We start from the raw sequence: 20,180 nt of genomic DNA on the forward strand, positions 1-20,180 counted from the left end.
CACACACGGGACTTCCCCTTGCTTTAGGCTGGGCCTCTGCACCACAAGGTTCTGCATTCACTGAAAACGACTACAGGGGAAAAGTGATGACACAAAATGTATTCTCAAAACTCTGTCAAACAACAACTATGCTCTGTACCACCAGTGAATGCGCGCAATGATCGCTCACCCAATAAAGGCCGGCATCGGTGGACAATGCTGGAGAAAGGTGCAGTAAACTTTAGAAGGAAAAGGGGATCATTTGGGAGTACGAAAGCAGTGTCTGAGCATGTGAATACACAGACAGAGAAGACAGTAGTCAGGGCGGGCGGTGGGTGAGGAGTTGGCACAGAAACAGACCAGCCTGTGTTGCTGCTCTACCACCTGGGCAGGGAGTCTTGGCACATCATCAGACGCCACCCTGCCAGCCTGGCACAGCACTGCTGCCTCAGGGCTCAACACCCGCCTCTCTGTACCCCTCCTCTTGGCCCGCCCGGCTCATAGCTCTCTCCAAATAGCCCGTCCTCACACAGCCTGAGGCTGCCTACAGGTGTGCACATGTACGGAGGACACAAATGACTCGTTTCAGGTGAACTTATGCATCAACATGCATATAGACGCTTCAATTAGTTTGCATCTTTAAAAGAAAAAAGAAAAACCGAGGCAAACAATTGGACAAGAAAGGAATCAAAACGTGATCAAATGACATCATGAACATGTTTTTATTCAGTAATACAAAATTCAAAAGCAATAATATTCTAATTATAGATGGTTGATAAGGTGGAGAGCATAAACGTCTCTCAGGTGAGCATCCATGAACCTCAGTCATCATCAGACAGCTCCAGGTCCTCCACCAGATCCTCGTCTCCTTCTGCCAGCTTTATGAGAGCAGCGGAGGTCAGCACCTGAGGAGCCTTAGAGGCCCTTTCATCATCATCATCATCATCCTCCTCCTCCTCATCTAGAATAAAGACAGGAAGCACTTAAACGTCCCTTTCAGCCACATGGGAATGTATGAAGTATGGCAGGTATCAAGAGGTAAACATTTTGATAACATGTAGTGTCATATTATATATGCCGTCATTATATTAGGAGGACAAGTTAGTGTTTATTAATGTACAGCATTTTCAACAATCATAGCTTCTCTTATGAAAGCATATTGTTAAGTTATAACGACTGTCACTATAAATGTTTTACTTCCTCTACGCACTATTATTCATAGTTTATGATTGAATGTTGTGCAAAATATCAGTGCTGCTTTGGTTTATTGCACTTTAATCTGTCTATCATTTTATTTTTTAATTGGTATCTATCAAGTGCTTCCTTTGTCCCACCAAACAGTCCAAAACCCAAAGATATTTACTTTACAATAATGTTAAAATAAGTCTAGATTTTTGGCAGGAATCTTGGGAGTATTTATAATTTTTTTTCATGAGCGTGTCAAAATATTTGCTGATGAATTTTCTCTTGATTGACTGAATCATCATCTTATCTTTGCAGCTCTAAAAAAAAAACTATTTACATTTTTAGCCCTTATACCTGCCAGACTCCATAGTAATGACTGCATATGCATGCACTGATGATGTCGGGTAATACGGTCTCATCCGAATATTACATTAATAAATACATAGCAAAAAGCACCGTAGAAATGTTTGAAAACTACTAATTTGTTTCAGTATGATTATTTTTGGGATATTGCTATTGTACCAACCTCCATCTTTCACCCCCTCATCATCGCTCATGTCAAACAGCTCTTTAAGGTCGTCATCATCATCATCGTCATCAGATCCACGCCGGCTCTTTTTCGCTGAGGAGAGACAGTGAAAAACATACATTGAATTTGATCTGCTGTTACTTTCTTTAGACAAGTCTTCTAAGTTTGCGTTGGTGCATCGCTGACGTGTGAGGACTTTGGAGACACCTATATGTGGGCCAGGCATCAGAGGCAGCTGGAAGTGTCTATTTCCTCCTGAGATGGAACTGAGAGTCGATTACTGACGCCGTTGCTGCTGCACAAACACCCATGACAGTTTACTACCGGCAATTTCAGACATCTTTTGCTCACGGGCTAAATATAGCAAATGGAGATAGCAGGCAGGTTGCACAGCTACGAGGATGATGGGAGAGTCGTGTTTGTGTGCACTGGAGAGAAGTTGGGAGTTTGTCTGAATTTATGTTGTGATATACTCAGGGTGCAGCGTGTGTGTTGTCGAGCCAAAGGGACAACTGGGGTCCACAAGCTTTGAAGTAGAGGTGTGATGAGATGCTGGGGGCTTGGAGGAGAGCAGCAAAACAGAGCTACTTCCTCCGTCTGACACACACACACACACGATGAAAAGGGTACTATCACCATCTCCCACTCTTTGATGCACACATGGTACTAGCAGACTTCAGTAGAACGTTAGAGATTGCCCCTAAATGACCTGGAAGATTGCTGCCCCCCACACACACACACATCTAAATCATTAGCCCCCTTCTCTCAACCCTCTCCCCCCCATTTTTCCGGAAGTGTGTGCGACCACAAAGAGCTTTGGTGAACCGCCCAAAAGCGTTTGCCGCTTCAAGACTGGACGACAGGGTGGTGGGTGTGCACGTCTTTGTGTGCGCACGTGTTGTGAGGACATGCGGGGGCAGCTGGTTGAAGCCCACAGAGCCAGAAAGAGAGAGAGGGAGAAAGAGAGAATGAAAGAGCGAGGAGAGTGGGAGCGGCCACCTCTGGGCTGGTTTGAATTAGGAACCCCCCGCTGGGATCCAAGCCTGTACTTCCTGTCAGGGGGTTTCAGCTCGTATGTGTGCGCAAGGGGTGGTGAAAAGACGAGCGAAAGGGAGGGAGGGCTGGACAGAGAGGGAGAGGCGGAGGCTCGCTGCTTGCTGGCAGCTGCCCATCCGTTTGTTGGGACTCTCCCGACAATGAAGTCCAGATGCATAAAAATAAAAAAATCCCCCTGCCGCCTACTCCTTTCCTCTGTGACCTTGCGCAGGGCTTTATGCTGCTTGAAGCGTGTCCGAGTGTAAAGCTGTAAAAGCGAGGTTGCAGCTGCCTGTGACCTGTGGACGACCCTGAGAGGACAAGTTCTGGCGATAAAGAAAGATCAGGCCGGCGGTTCTTCTCTGCGGAGGGAGAGGCAAATCATCTGATAAGCAGTGATTTTCTTCTGAGTTTGATTTGATATTTTATTTGCAGTTCCTCAGAAACTGTGGGTGTTTGAATAAGTCAAAGCCTTGCGGTAACTGCTTTGCAGGTGATCTGCCTCATGTAGCCAAATTTTTAAGATAGTGGCTGTGGCAGAAACAGAGATCACTGCCGAGAAATAAACCGTCATCACCTCTTTAACTTTGCTTACGCACCGCAGAACACCAGACTGCAACAAAACACAGCCCCCTAGAGGCCAAGACATCACAGCCGTCTGTTCCACAAGTGAAACTCCTCAGCAGGCCAATTTCAATGTGCGAGTGAGTGTATTTCAGTCGGCTTGCCTCTGATTTTGAGTTTTCCGTCATCTTCGTCTTCGCTGTCAGTATCGAACAGATCCTTGAACTCCTTCTTGTCCTCCATCTTCTTCTCCTGAATCTTCCTACGTTTGATCTCAGGGAGTTCCAAATCCTCCATCTTTAAGGAACACAAAACCAGCAGGGTAAATACACAAACCTGTTCTGCCAGTAAAATGGTCCACTACATAGCATTACTGATTCATTTAACAAAGCTTATAGAGTAACAGTGGCATTCAAAGAAAAAGCCAGAAGTGATTCGTGAGGACCAAGTGGGATGAGGCAAACGTTTTTTTTGGTTGAATAGTTACCCTTTCTTTGCCAGATATTTCCAGCTGGATCTCCTTCTCCCTCAGCTTCTTCCACTGGCTGAAGTACTTGCTGAGGGGCGTCCCTTCCTCCTGGACCTGCTTCTCCCAAGCCGCCTGACAGAAGACACAATGACAATATTTTTGTTGAAGAATGTATAGTGTGTATGGGTTTATTTAACGGCGCCTGAGCAGCGATAGGTATTTTTGCAGACTCCATTAAGCGGAGTTTTATTCAGGTTCCAAAATGATCGTAATAACACATGGCTTTCCATTGCAACTTTACATCAATTGACCAGGAGAAAGGGAGGGACAGACAAGTCAGTGACAAGAGTCAGAAGATATGGAAAAGACAAATTGACGGTGCCTGAAATGGGAGAGCTGAAGATCATCTCCAGCCCCTAAAGGTCTCGTGGATGATATTGATCAGGCCCAAACACATTATTTGACCAACAAATCCAATAAAGAGAACGGGCAGCGGCCTTTTGCGCCCGTTAGCACATTCACCATGCCGCTATTAAGATGGGTGACGTGTGCACAATTACACACAAAAAAAGAAAGGATAACATACGAAAAACAAGAAAAGCTTCTGCCTTGACTCAAACTAAAAAAACTAAATATTTACAGCAGAGAAGCACAAGAGACATCAGAGTGCAACCTGGATGGAGGCAGGGAATCATTAATTAGGCTAGCTCTCAGTTAGGGTGACATCAGCAGGGGGCTGTGGCCGGAAGGAGGCCGTGGCCTTTCCCACAGCAGCGAGGCTGTCCACTCTCCTTCGCCTGCGGTGATACCTACTACTGCCACGATGCCAGGGAGTGGATGCCATGGCGACCGCCTCTGCTGAGCAGAGAGCCGTGGCGACAGGAGCTGGCGCTGTCGTGGTGCCGTGCTGTCTGTCTGTCGTGTTTTGTTAAAACACACACACACACACACACACACACGTGTGTACGCACACACATTTTCTCATCAGCTAAATTACACAAAGCAACCTCTTTAATTTCATCCTTAAACACTCCTAAATATTAATCAGCCGTACATGTCAAGACTCTCAGGAGCAGCAAAGCCACATAAAAGCATGTTTGTGTAGACAGGTAGCAAACAGAGAGAGCGAGTCAACACAGAAAACACACTAATGGCTGCCCATTAAGGCCGAGGCGGCCCTGGTTCAAAAGAACATAAGAGCTTCCAATAACCACGGGGTCATTCCTAACCAGGCTTAGAGTTATACAGGGAAGTGGCCTCCATTATCAATCGCTGACTGAAGGGCTTGACAGTCAGGGCGGTTTGATGGCCCGCTGGCTCTGGTCCAACCGGACAAGAGCCCAAATAAGAAACGTCCACAATGTCATAAAATATATGCAATATGCAAACTATTCCATAACAAAATGTCATAGAACATGTCATAGTAAAGTATTCCTTACCATGCAAAAAGGGAAACTTGTCATAGTATAGTTTGTCATAAAGACAATCATAGTGTAGTATACCATGAAAAATAAAGTAAAATGCAAATAATGTCATAGAAAATGACAAGAAATTGCCAAAGTATCAGTATAATATATCATAAAAAAGTCATAGTACAGTACGCAATGAAAAAAGGCATAGTATAGTATGTCATTAAAATGTCAGTGTAGTATGCCATAAAAACAAAAAAGAAGAAAATGGCAATTATAGAATGATTTGACAGGTTATGAAAATGTCAGTGTCATAAAAATAATGTCACAGTACATGGGGTCATAGTAGTAAACCCTTAAATACAATACAAAAAATGTTAAGTTTGCGACGAAAATGCCATACAAACTATATAGTATCAGCAGATACTGTGTAATATTCCATAAAAACACTTCCATAGTATGACATTGTATAAATAATGTCATATAGACAATTAGCATATGGATTTGTGAGTTATGGCAAAAACATTTTTATTTTGAGGTCATAGTCACCTTGATCTTGGACAACTAAATTCAAATCAGTTCATCCACGAGTTCAAACGGCGGTTTGTGCAAAAATCTCAAGTAATTCCCTCGAGGAGTTACTGAGATATCACGTTCACCAGAATGACGAATCATTTGAAAACAAATCACAGAAGCAGGAAAATATTTTAAATGCGGTCAAAAAACGGTTTGCTTGCCCTAAACAAGGAAAGGCACAGAGGCCTTTTTAGGGCGATGACTAGGGTTGGGTACCGAGAACCGGTGCCAGTATGTGCCAACACATCCGGTACCTACCGGACCGAAAAGCAACGCAGATTTCGGTGCTTCCTTCCGGTGCCTGAGCCGATTTAAATCCTTTTTTTTTTACACTACTCTGTAAAGCTGCACGGTAAATAGATACTAAAAGGGTAGCGCGGTGCCCGCACGCTAAAAACAATTAATAAAATAGCGCGGATCACAGCACACTCGCTGCTCTGCTCTCTGTCTGCTTGCATGCATAGCGGGGCTGGAGGGGGCGGGGCTTCCGGTATCGGAAAAAACCCAAACGATACCCATCCCTAGCGATGACATCATAAAATATTACAACAGACATTCAAAGCTTCATTGGAAAACCTCAATAGAACTTTGAATTATAAAAAATTATAATAAAAAAAAAAAAATTCTGTATAGTCTTGCTTAACTGTAAATTAAAAAGTAGTGAATCACTTATTTTGAGTAGAGAATAATTTACTTAAGGGCTAAAATTCCAAAATAAAATGGTTCAAAGCCAAATATCTAAGTAGAAAGTAATAAACCTTAAGTTTTTTCTCACTTCTTTAACTAAACTACAAGAGGAAAATGCAGTCACAAAATGAGGAGCTTGTCTAACAGAACGCTGCTGGAATATTTCAACAGAGTCGGGGCTTCGCATCTGTGCAGTTTTGTGTGCTCAATTTCAGATTGATCACTTCTGAGGCAACATACCAGGTAGTATGAAGCTCTTTGAATGCATGAAGAAAATAGAAAGCATGTGGCTAAAAGGGTGAACTGATAAGAACACCTTGTAGCAAATGATCATGAAATTACTTGTCGTAAAACTGTTAATAATAAGTAGATAAAGCTATAACACTAATTGTCATATTGTAGAAGACAAGAGTAAATTATAAAACATTGTAGCATAATTTAATAATTATTACTCACTCTGGCTTCAATTATTTTTTAACAGATATTCTAATTTTACTGCATTATGATCCACTACACATTAAATCTTTACATAATCATAAATCCGATGAATCCATACACGTCAGTTAAAAAACCCGACTGCGATCTTTGAAAATAACGCCTGATTTCTGTCTTAGTTCATCTATACATGACGTTACCTTTTTGACACGTAGCAGTCACCAGGTGCTGTGATTCTGTTACGCTTTAGGTCTGCTATTAATTAAACATGTTGAAACATTTTTTATTACGTTACATTTGGACATGTTTAAAATGATTTCATTACATTATATATTCTTTTCATTATTATCGAAACTCACCCTTGTAACTGTATTTTGATAGAAGAGCAACTGCCTGCATTTACAAGTCTTAAAACATTTTGAAAAGCCATTTTAAGGTTCACAAAAACGTAATATATATATATACATATACACACACACACATACATACATACACATACTTATTAGGAAATGGAACTGACAATAAATACAAATGGTTAAATAAGAGGTTAAATAAGGACTCTGAAAAAGCAGCCTGTTAAATCGGGTCAAGACAGTCCCCTGCCCTCCTAGCCTCCCATCTTTCTTTCACACTCACCACAGCAGTGGCATCGGCCACTCCGAAGGCAGCCTTCTGTCTCAGTCCTGTGATGTGGCTGCTGTTCTCCTGTACCTTTTCCAGCAGCTGGCGCATTGGCTTGCAGTAATTGGCCACTTTGCATTCCTTCAGGAACGCTTTCAGCTGCAGGGACATGGAGGGGAAGTATGAGAAAGGAGGAACCCGTGTAAAAAAAAATAAGAAAAATAACCAGTCCGCCCATACGGTGCGTTTAGGCACAGCAGAGGAGGGTTTGTGGTTGTTTTCCCTGAGGAGAGCAGGTTCAGCCTGGCAGATCCTGAACCAGATTCTGAACCATCTATTCAGACAGGTTTTAAACTCTGTAATTAGTTGAGACTGAATGTCATTCTGCATTACCTGTGTGTGTGTGTGTGTGTGTGTGTACACAATGGTAGATAAATCGGGAGATAAAGACAGACCTCAGATCAGTTTAAAGGTTGTGTTACCTGCATGACGGTGGGCAGGGCGAGCTCTGGGAACCCGATGGAGCTGGCCTGAGTGTGGAAGTATTCCAGTATGAGGTCATACAGCTGGTCAATCAACCCATCCTAAAATGCAACAAAACAGCAAGATTGACAAACAATACTCATCCTTAAAACAGGCATGTACAACGTGTTACTGTGAACCTGCATTCAGTACATGACTGAGGCCAAAACACATCAGAACTGATATCTGTCTTAGCATTTCACTCGTCACAAAAGATTCCCGATTGACAGCTTAGCCTAGTCTAGTCCGTTTCAGACCTCCGAGCCTCTGCCCACATCCCGATTCAGATAGGTGTGGAGTGCTCACTGATGGTTGTTTCGTCCGGTCAGAGAAGCAATCAGACCTTAAAAGTGGGAATTAAAAATGGGAACGCATCGCCCTCCAAAACCGATGGTTAGCTACCGAGCTAACTTAAAAAAACAGCGGCAGAAAATGGTGATAAGCATCACGCCTAAAAACTATTATATTATTTTGATCAGCCAACAATGGCTCCTAGCCACAGGGTCTATTTGAACTGAAAAAGGCAGTTATGTCACTCACTATTGTTTCGACCGTGCAAAACTAAATAACTCCAGCCCCTAAACATCAACATGATGTCAGACTGAATGAAGTGAAATGGCAATTCAATTTCCAGTCTTACCGGGGTAAGTTAAAGCAGTGCCTGGCAACTACAGATATCCATGAAGCCATAAAACCTACTGTTATTTAAATAGATCGGTAGAAATGTAACCAAATGTAACTGAAAAACCTACTCAGCTAGAGCAAGCGAACGCATCATCTAATTTACTTGACACGTAGTTTCCTCTCTTTGTCAATACAAATGCAAGATTTTCTAGCCTTTGCGGTCTAACAAGTGTTCAGGTTCAGATCCGTGCTTGTGTGGTCAGGTCCGCTGTGAGTCTATGAGGCAGGGGTTCGTGGCAGCTGCCCAGGTGACGGCGGTGGAAATAGCTCAAGTGAGCGGAGTGTGGGGGATAATCCCAGACGGCCGTGCTACAATCCTCTTGGCTGCGGTGCTGAGCGCGGTGACAGAGGGACAGTTTAGAGCCCTGACAAGGGGCTTTCAGTGCTGCCCTCAATCCCCTTATGTACACACGCAGCTAGTGGAAGGGAACAACGTGAAAATAACATTAACTAAGATTTGAACCACTCATCTGATCAGCTTCTGCTCCAACAAAGATCAGAAGCACCTACACTAACAGGAGCACACACACCGGCAGTGATGCACCAAAACTGTGTCCCGCCATCTCTTCACAAGGGGTGGCTCTTACCTTATAGGCTTTCTCCATTAGGTTGACGTTGCTTAGTTTCAGGATGACTGCAAAGTTGATGGGTTTCTTGCTCATTCGAGCTGGTTTCTTGTTGAATTCCACCTGTTGGAGGATCTATAAAGGAAATGAAAGATAATGTTCACACCCAACTGCTCAGAAATTGTATTGGTCGTGTAGTGAAATGCATACTATGAGAACCGGGTAGTACATGGACCTAGAGGGCGCTAAGTGCAAAACACAGGGGTAAACATGTGACCTGATAACCGTAAGTTTATTTTTGGGATTATTGTTCTTTATTATTGCTTCCTATCAGTCTTTTGGGTTGACCTGTTGCCCAATTATCCAATATTGACATACCCCATACTAATGGAATCTATAAAAAAAAAAAAAAAAAATTTAAAAAAAGTCAAAGCAGTCCAAAACTAATTAACTATTTTTATTAGAACTTCCATATTGCTCCTGCTTAGTTTCTTAATTTAGCATTTAATAAAGCTACATTTTCTTCTTCCCTGGAAATCTCACTTTTTCACAAGTGAACAACCACAGGTATAGTATATGTTGATCGTGTCCTTCATGAGACAATTATCATTCTACACAATTTAACACTTTAGAACCTGCAGTGTTACTGAGGTGACTTATTTCTATCTTAGTCTGTGAAAGTACATTCTAGCCTATGTGTGGGCTTTTTGTCTACAAGCTTTAGCTTTCACATCTGCCCACAATGCGCAAGTGAATTTCTGTCTTGTATTTGTGTATCAAGCTATTTCTGACTCCCCGTATCTCTGTGCATTTGCGTGTGTGGTCGTTACTGTGCTCAGTGTACGAAGCAGAGCAACGCTCCTGGCCGGTGCTGTCTGTACAAACATAGGATGTGGTGGCGGTCTGCGGGGGAGCCAGAGGGAAGTGGGAAGGCATGGGCCAACCCTGGTGCATGTGCGCACGAGCGCGCACACACGCGCACACGCACGCACACGCACACGCACACACACACACACACACACAGCTAGTGAAGCAGGAAGCTCCAAATCATACACCCCCCTTGGAGATGCGAGAACACACACAGGCACAGACACACAGGAGGAAGGGGCTGCTTCTACTGCTCTAATTAAAACAGTAGCAGCGTACCTCAGCCTGCCTTTAACAGTGCTTTAACAAGGGAACAGTAAGGGAGAAAAAGCACAGGAAATATCGTGCGTCACAAATAAACACGGTTTTCTGTCGGGGGGCTCGGGGAGGGGGTTCAGAGTGTGTGTGCGGGGAAAAAGAGGTGGAGAGTGGGTCATAAGCAGGGAGGATGTGGTTTGCACAGCGTGTCAGGACCAGAGTGTAAACCACAACCGAGCCTTTATCGCTTTGGTCAAACTGCTGCACGCACACACACACACACACACACACACACACACACACACACACACACACACACACACACACACACACACACACACGCACACACACACGCACGCACACGCACATCCCAGTGGGGCGAGCTTGTCGCTGCCGCCAGAACACCGCTCTCTGGCACATGACAGCACCGCCCCACGGCATGCATAAACACTTGCACACATTCGCACACAAACCGCACGCGTAACACCTGACCCAGAGAAAATGTTGTCAGTTGGTGACCTGCGATTGGTCTGATAACAAGAGGTGTCTCCTCTCTCACACTCAAGTTGTGGCCGTTGAGACCAAAATGCATTTCAGACGCCACTGATGTTTTCCACAGAAAACGACTGACGGAACATTTCATCACATCTATCTTTTTATCGTTTCCGTTTGAGATGAAGACAACCAACTGACTTTTGTTTATTCTGACTTACTCAAAAGCAATTTAGGTCTTTCAGTTTAGTATACTTGTTAAAGAAACAATTGAAACTGCAGGAAACCTGACACAAGCTGTATTAATCCCGTCAGGTCCACATTTATGCGCACTGTGACTGCTGGTCATTGGAGATGACGTGAAGTCTTACCTCCAGGAGGAAAGGCAGCACAGGTACAAATGTGTTGGTGCTGCTGGACAGCAGGGTGAGGGCTCTGCAACAATGCATCCTCAGAGGGTAGTATCTTGATGATGGCACCAGTCTATTCAGGAAAAGAAAACAGTGGTCAGTGTCTCCACCTGCTGTTGGCAAAATGTAGTGTCATGGTTGTTTTCATACACAGACAAATTTCAGATTGAGCACCTTTAACAAATAACAACTAATAGACTTTTGGGGGATAAGACCCAAATCATTAATTGTGAATAAAAAAATAAATAATCAGGTAACAGGTATCAATATAATTATAATACAAACTATTTTTTTGTTATTTAGTCATTAAAGAGTAGTGATAAAGATATGAACGGAAGGCTGAGTATTTCACAGTTAAACAATAAACGATCTAGTCGACAAAAAACATCATGATTACACTGTTTTTATATTACCCTAAGTGAGTGTTAACATTACCCTCCCTGCGTGAATTTTCAGGACCACTGCAGTCTCTTGTGCATAATCTTGCCTTATTTATCGATTTTTGACAGCAGCCATTCTGTCACTCATACAGTTTTGTCACAGCAGGAAACCCTTTATTTCTCAGTTCTGCTCAGTTCATTTTCTGCTGAGAGCTTTATGTTCATGTGTGAAGCTAGTGTTGATATTAAGTGGTTGTTCAGAACAAAATGGGGAATGGACTGCACTTTATAAAGCCTTTCTACCTACCAAAGCACAAAACTGCACAGATAGTAGTTTGTGTGGTGGACAGTTCAAGGACAAACTAGATTTGATCAAAAATACCTGAAAAATCAATGACTAACATGTTTACATTTTGTGGAGAGCTGACAATTGACAAATTAATTGGGTGTGTTTTTCCACTGTGAGCACATTTCCACACTCTAAGGCAGGCCTGGCCCACCCGCGGCTCCCGAGTCGCATGCGGCTCCTTGCCTGGTTTCATGCGGCTCTTGCGTTCATATCGAAGTTTGTGTTTTTTTAATCTTTTTATTGATTTTGCAAATACTTTAGACCACTGGTGTCGAAATCAAGGCGCGACGGCTTGAAAGCCATGAAATCGCGGACCCGTTTTCAGTCATTCGCGGACCCGTTTTCAGTCATTCGCGGACCCGTTTTCAGTCATTCGCGGACCCGTTTTCAGTCCGTCAGGACGGTCATTTTACATGGGCTTTCATTTTGAAGGGATTTTTTAGTGCGGCAGAGTGCAATTTATTCAATTTCAGTCATATTGATGTCATGTGTTGTAACTCTGTTACGTTGTTCATTCTGGTCACATGACATCTATTGCTTCTGTCCATCCGGGGAGAGGGATCCTCCTCTGTTGCTCTCCTGAAGGGTTCTTCCTGTTTTCCCTGTGAAATGGTTTTTACTATCTTTATTTGGGGAGTTTTTCCTGATCTGATGTGAAGTCCCGGGACAGGATGTTATTTGTACAGATTGCACATTTTAATTTGTGATTTTGGGCTATATAAAATAAACTGAATTGAATTGAATATTCACACACTCCTCAATGCTGCGTTCACAACACACTTTACTTGCGTGAGTTTACACATCGGACTATTTGTGATAGTTTGCTTCATTCCCAACCTTTTTTCTGCTATGTTCAAAAAGGCTGAAGTTCTAACATTATTATGTGTGTTGTATTACCTTGTATCCTTAAGAAGCACTTTTGGGTTTTTAATTGAGTGTGAAAGGGAATATTTCTGTTTGGCATACTGTGATACTATCTCAGGTTCAAACCTAGGTGCCATATTTTCATTAAATCAAATTGAGAAGTTGAAAATGTTCCTCGCTTTGGTCGCGGCTTGTCATTCAGGGTGATGGTGGGTCCTGCAGCCAGATCAGTTAAACCACTGCCCCAGACCACATGCATGTTCTTAGAGTTATGTCCTTCTCAACTGTGACAAAAAAGCTTTGAACAAAGTTAATATAATAACGTGTGTTTAATCTTTGACTTTGTTATTTTCATCTGTTTTAAGTTTGATCTTTGATAGAGTAATGTTGGTTTCTTAAAACGTCCGACTTTTCTTTAAACGGGCGACTGCAATATTGTGCACTATTTACAACACATACAGAACTTTTGACCAGAAATTGCTATAACAAATAGTTTTTCAGACACTCTCATCAATCTCAACCTTTTGCAAACATTTTATTAAATATTGTCTAAAACGCATATGCAAGTCTAAAACAACTTTAAATAATACAAATGTACTCACTTCACGGTGCCAATTATGACTTGGCAGAGTGGATAGATTAGAGGCTGGAGGACATCACTGGGGTGCAAGGTGCTGAGAACCCGGCACCAAAGGTACAGACAGTGGACATACTGCCAGTTATACACCGACTGGTACGTTTCCTACAGAACACACACGACAGTTGATCAGTGTCTTATTACAGGTGATTAAAGCTCTATTAACCTCCATAGGATCTGAACTTTAGTTTGTTCATTCAATTATGTTATCTTTTTCTTATATTATCTTCTTGATAATGTGTAAACTACTAACTTGATCAGACACTTAAGATATTGTAATTATTCGCATGCATGTGCTGCTTAAGAGTAATCGCAGTGACCGACAGCGTGGGTTCTGTCACTGGCACATTCCCGCTTATAATGGAGCTAAGCTACAGCTGTTTGTAAGAAATTTGAATAAATACCAGAAAAATAAAATAGATATGAGAGAGCATTATGACCTGCTGAACTTCCTAACACTAGCTCTAGGCAGCTTATAATACATAATGAAAACTTAAAATGTCAGGGTAAAAAAAAAAAAAAAGGAAAATTGAAATTGGTGCATCTCAAAGAATAATCCTTTAATCACTGATCATAAAAAATAAATAACAAAATAGTTATTCAATACCTGTATCCCTGTAAACTAGGATAGCATTTGAAATATGTCTTTATATGCCAATGTATGCCTCTTCAAAGCTTTCATAAGAACAAAAGGAGACCGTTTCCCTGAGCACAGTCAAAAACCAACCTTTTTCTTCATGGTCATGGCATTCCTGAGGTGGATGGCCAACTGTCGGATGTAGATGAAGGCGTGCTGGTAAGTGGCCTGTGTGTCCAGTGAGTACATCTCTGTAAGAGTTCGCTGCATGAAGTTGATCATGGGCAGTGCATTGGGAGATGTGAACTTACAGTTTTGTACGTAAGAAATGTACATTTGCTGCGAAGAGAAAGAAAAAAATCATAAGCAAGACAAATGAAAATAGTAACTGGTTTAACAGGCTAATTGTACATCGAATTCAACTCTATAGTATTTCAAGAAACCACTCAGTGAATTCTAGTCCACTGTAAATCCAGGTCTGCTGAATGCGCTTCCATTTCTGTATCACTTTGCATTCAGCTCACCTTGAGAATGGGGGTGAGATATTTGTCCTGCTTGTGTCTGCAGATCTTGTTGAGTGCCAGGAAGGCGAGAACCCGACTTGTCTCCTCCCCTGTACTCCATTGCTTCAACAATTGCTGTACACAAAGACATGAGATGGCTATAAGGAAATAATTATATGAAAAACTATTTTTGCAGCGTTAAATAAAGGATGACATGCCACACCTATGATAATTTATGCATTACCTTCACCAGGTGTCGACACTGTTTGGGGAGAGCAAGGTAATACGGTACAAGCTGGTTGGCGTGCCGCAGGACTGCACTGATGACTGTAGCCTCTGTCAGACAGGATAACAGCTACAGTAGGAGAGTGAGACAAAAGAGATGTTACAGGGAAATGGAAGTTAATACAGGGATGTTTTCAGGATGCACCATGGCTCATACAACATTGATTGTTCTGTGTCAAAGAAAAACATTTCTCTGCACTTTCTCTGCTGTGTCTCATCCCGCCTACCTCCCAAGAATAGAAGAGGCAGAACTCAAAGGGAAAGAAGCACAGAAGGACACAGAGGAGAAACACTTGAATCGAAGAGCAAAACAAACCTGAACTACTCCACTGAGATACATCTTTATGTCAATCTGATTCTTCTGCCACTTTGAACTGGATGATGGGAGCACTAACCTGAGAACAGAACAAAAGAAACAAAAAAGTGAGAACGGAATCCTCTTTCCACAGCTACATGAAGACTATAAACAGGAGGACATTTATTTATTTTATTTTTAAACGGTGCATCCACATACTTTTTGGGGTCTTTTTCTGGCTTCAAGTTGAGCATCCTCTGCAGGGCCACATAAATATCTCTGATACAGAACAAGACCAGGGCGTTGAACACTGCAGACAGTAAAGGGAAAGAGATAGATTAGTTCAATAGGTCACTATGTATCAGAAACAGTGCAGTGCTGAGATTGTGGAGTTGAAACAAGTGTCTCTCGTTTTTACCACCATATGTGGTTGTTTTGGTTATTGCCGAACCCACTGCGGTTCTTTATTATACACACTCTTTTTACTGTATTCAAATTGATGAAACTCTGGCCACCACCACACTGGAGTGCATCCAGACACAATTATATTTAATTCAATTTTAATTGATTTAAACTTAAATTTTCATTTGAGGGTTTTAAACCGTACTATTTTTTGGAAACGGCCAAATGTGTCTATTGAATAATCTTTGTTATCAGAAATGAATAAATCGCACCAGATATTTGATGCCAGCTTTACGTACTTAAAGCATTTTTTATTCATTGACATCTTTATAATAACAATTGCAACAGTCTCAAACACGGCGTCCTACCTGCACTGTCAGACACTTTGTATCGACAAAGAGCCCCTCCTTCACCCTTGGTTGTGGCCACAGCGGCCTTAAAGGCCTGGGTTACTTCTCTGAAGAGACGAGGGCTGGGTTCCTTCTTCATTGCAGCTTTCCAGTCTGCAACCATTTTCTCTGTGACTTTGATGGTCTCCACTGCCTTCTTGGATTTTTTTTCTTTCTGACCCTCTTCATCGTCTTCATCACCAGAGTCAGCCTCCTACATGCAAACCACTACTGTATGAAGACCTTTGTTTTCACTAATCAACTCATCATGAACTCACACACAAGCAGCCAGCTTACCTCCAGTGCGGTGGGCAATTTGTGGTACTCATCCTCATCGTCAGAGCTGTCTGTGTCGTCAAAGTTTAGGAGGGTTTGGTCGTTTGCTTGCAGAAACTTGTAGAACTCTGGATCTTTGTTCTTTAACCTTGTCAGCTGATCCTTGTGCTGAGAGGCTTTACCTTTTTTCCCATCATCCCTATGGAGAAAAAGACACCCACAAAAACACAAGGGTTCGTCTGTACTTGATAGGTTTGCATATCATTATTACCATCACAACAAATATACAGTATGTACAAATACATGACACCATATCAAAAGACCCACGTCGTGAAGGCTTCAGATTCCAGGGATTTCTTCTTATTCCGTTTATTGAGTCCATTTTGCTGTTTAGGCTCTTCATCAGATTCATCTTCACTGGCGAAGCCTGCCAGCATGAACTCATCCACACTGAGGTCCTCTAAATTCCTACAAAAACAAGACAACAATTCAACATATGAAATAAGTTGACCAACGTGTGTGTGTGTGTGTGTGTGGGGGGGGGGGTCTGTATATATGTAGCTAAGTTATATGATACGTTACTGATTATAGTCTCAATTACAACTTTATAAAAACACTGCCAGCTTGTTGATTAACGAGTCAAATCGCTCAACATTTTCACTATGGACAAAATACTGAACATGGAGCTGGTGTTTGATTTTAAGCTAACCCCCTAAGCTAGCGCTAACAGCATGGGAGGCTAACACACTTTCGCACACAATGTCAGCGAAAACGAGTCTTTGAAAACCCCACAAACACACAAACTAGACCGACAACAGTTACACTAACAAACGCAACAGACATGTGTAACTCGTTAAAACTCAAATTATACAGTACACAATAAAGAAAATATCTACGTGCCTCTTCTGCTTCGCTGCCATGCTGGATCCGAAACGTGACTACGTCCTCAAACATCAAGACCCACAATGCCTCGGTGCAAAACTAAGCAGTTGGTTTTACGTTTCATGGGTGCCAAACTGCTCAAACGTAAAATAGTTTACGAATGCAATACATTACGCATTTTTCGTTTGATCCAGCGCTGAAGGGGGATTTTAGTTTAGTTTATGATAACGTTCATATACTACAGCATGTAACATGTGACGATACGAATACTTAATCGAACCATAAAATAAAGAAAAAGCCGGCGAGCATTGCAACCTCGATATTTCACTGTCACAACCGGGTACAAGAACAAGCAGTGTTTTGATGCTACACGTGAGTTTAAATGAAATGATCGGCTGCAACCACGAGACACAGGTAGCTGACGATTCACAGAGCAGGGAGAGGGAGGTTCTTTTTAATTTATTGTGCTTTGCATTACGCAGCCGAAAAGCTGGGTAAGCTTACAAACAGAAAGAAATCATTGCTGTCATATCGACACCGACGAAGACTAGTGGTGAGTCCTGCTAGTGTTCCGTCGGGCAGAGCTAACGTTAGCCAACCGGTCACGACTGTTATCATAAGTCATTATGACTTATGATAACAGTCGTGACTCTTATTTTACCCTCATACTAAACTATCAGATTAACAGTTTCAACGCACGTGTCGCCTTACGATCTAGAAAGGAGTATTAGAATCGGTTCATTCACTGAGTTTATGTATTTTGCCCACGGTTTGTTTGATTTGGTGACCGGGCTAACCGAGGCGGCGGGAGGTTTGGGTTCTGACCAATCAGCGCGCTTCTACGTAAAACCCCGCCTTTCGCGCTCGCGTAGGCTCATTTATTGAACGCACTTCCTGGCTCTGACCAGACAAAGGGGGGCGCTTAAGGTCGTTTATGTCCCCTCAAATAGTAAACAAACATCCATTGTAGACGTTTGACATGTGCGGTTAAGAAATCGCTTCGTGCGTATTCCTAACGTGCAATCTCCGTCCCTCGGCATCATATTGCGATAGCTAGAGCAGTTGCTACTTTCATCTCCAGCCATTCCAGCTCCACCTTAACATACGATGTCGGCTTTCGTGCAGTTTTTTTGCATTGACGTCAACCACATACAGCACGAAACAGGCTTTCTTCATATTTCGTATGCTTGAGTCGAAATATGGACAGATAGCCGGACACTGGTGCTCGTTTGAAACCAATCAGACTGCGACAGTGGCTGATTTATCTCCCATCACTTTGAGGAAGACACTGCGTCCGAGGATAACCGCAAAGCAACCACCGGTAACGAAATGACACATTCATCCTCTATTGCTTTTGCAGCAGCTGTTCTTCAAAATAGATGGAGTGGGGGTTGGCGTTTCTTCAAAGCAGACAAGGAGACTGTCAATGAATATAAACCTCATTCAGGTGTCCAAAACAGATTACAGTGCAGCATGTGTGTTTCCAACAAAGTTGTGCATGTTTGTTAAGGAGCCACATCGTCTTTGTGTGGATGTCAACCAAGGTTTTGAGCCAGAGAGGGGAGAGACAATTTTAAGAGACGAGTCTGGAATAAACGGAGTGCTTTACTCTGTTAGTTATAGCTGTGACCATTGTGTTTTCATTTCTGCCTCAACCTCCTGTGTGCCTATACTTCAGCTTGCAGCATTGTTCCAGGTTATTCCTTTGGGCATGAGAGATCAGATTGTCCCCTAATAAAGGAACATGGTTGGTGTGTTTTTTGTGGGCCATTGTGTTTTGGAAAATGGGAACCGAAACTAGTCGCCAGGCAGCTGTGGTGACATTTGAGATGTTCCTCGGTGGGACAGTGCGAAGTATTTTCAGTGCCTCTGAACAGATGACAACATGCTTATGATGCATTTATTCTCAGTGCATTGGGTATTTGGCCAGAAAGACATGCACAACTCAACTTCATCAAAATAGATATGTTGTTTTGTTTGAGCCTGAAGCGTTGCATGTCTTGTACTTCCAACTGATCAATATTCTTCATTGATGAGGCTGTAGGTGTCTGCCTGTTTTTGTTCTGGTAACCTTGTGTTATTGTCACAAACAACCCTCTACATTTACACACCTGAATAATGAATTTAAAATGAAAAGTAGAATGTCACTAGAGGATAAGGATATTTCAAACAACACATGATGTGGAAGCTCTGCGTATCTGGCTTTACACTCTTCTAACCACTTAGCTTCTGCTCATGTGCCTATTTCTCTACCCTTGTAATGTATCACAGCATCCATTTCAGTATATTTGAGTGAAAATATTCTCTTCCTGAAGTCTGTTCTAGGCCGGTGGTGTTTCTAATTGAGTTCATGTCCGGTTAACTTTATTTAGTAGTTTGCCTTAGAGCATCCTAAATATTTATCGGACAACAACTTCTAAGATGCTGCGTGACGACGGTTATGCAATATTCTGAAGTGTGTTCTCCTACGGAGAGCAGGGCGGATGAGGGTGCTAAGGAAACTCTGGCTAACTCTGGCTACATCCTCCTCTTCTCCCAGCCTGCATACCCGAGGCTGCAGCTGGGGTAAGGTGGGTGGGTGGGTTTACACTGCTAAATCTGGTGCAATTAAACTAGCCAGTCAGGAGTCATTGTAATAAGATAACCAAGACTTCCCAATATATGAGAAGTCAGCATTGGTTTGATTCCAGTTTAAGTAATAATGCCCATTCTTGACTCTATTTTCATAATGTGATTTAATCAGTCTTGACGCTGAATGTCAAATAATTAGGCCAGCCAACCTACTACACTTTGTGATTGCACTGAGAGGCTTACTGTCATAGCTGTCAGGTCAGATACTATAACAGAAAAAAACAGGTACAATCATTGCTCAGGACACCTATCATAACACCTGCCTCCTAGCAGATCAACTAAGCTCTCGCATGTGACATTTTCTATAATGACATTGACAAGACATTTTTTTCAAGTTAATGACACTGGTATTAACAGACATGAAAATGGTTTTCTGCATGTTTCAGTTGCCCAAAGTGCGGCCCAGGCAAGAGCCAGCGACC

The 20,180-nt window shown here is 42.4% G+C and overlaps 1 protein-coding gene across 1 annotated transcript; it reads right to left on the reverse strand.

Annotated features, from left to right (window-relative positions):
• Positions 1-677: 677 nt before the first annotated feature.
• noc2l (NOC2-like nucleolar associated transcriptional repressor) lies at positions 678-16,685 on the reverse strand. Its single transcript, XM_079226137.1, has 17 exons — positions 16,573-16,685; positions 16,267-16,444; positions 15,949-16,183; positions 15,398-15,488; positions 15,200-15,278; positions 14,843-14,953; positions 14,620-14,733; positions 14,246-14,434; positions 13,484-13,623; positions 11,250-11,361; positions 9,283-9,396; positions 7,972-8,073; positions 7,505-7,648; positions 3,780-3,893; positions 3,457-3,589; positions 1,691-1,786; positions 678-940 (listed from the first exon to the last, which is right to left on the reverse strand). Exons 1-17 carry the CDS (start codon positions 16,680-16,682, stop codon positions 801-803), a joined length of 2,202 nt encoding a protein of 733 aa, XP_079082263.1. The 5' UTR covers positions 16,683-16,685; the 3' UTR covers positions 678-800.
• Between the last annotated feature and the right edge of the window lie 3,495 nt (positions 16,686-20,180).

This window comes from Taurulus bubalis (assembly GCF_910589615.1).
Source record: "Taurulus bubalis genome assembly, chromosome: 11".
Taxonomy (NCBI): Eukaryota; Metazoa; Chordata; class Actinopteri; order Perciformes; family Cottidae; genus Taurulus; species Taurulus bubalis.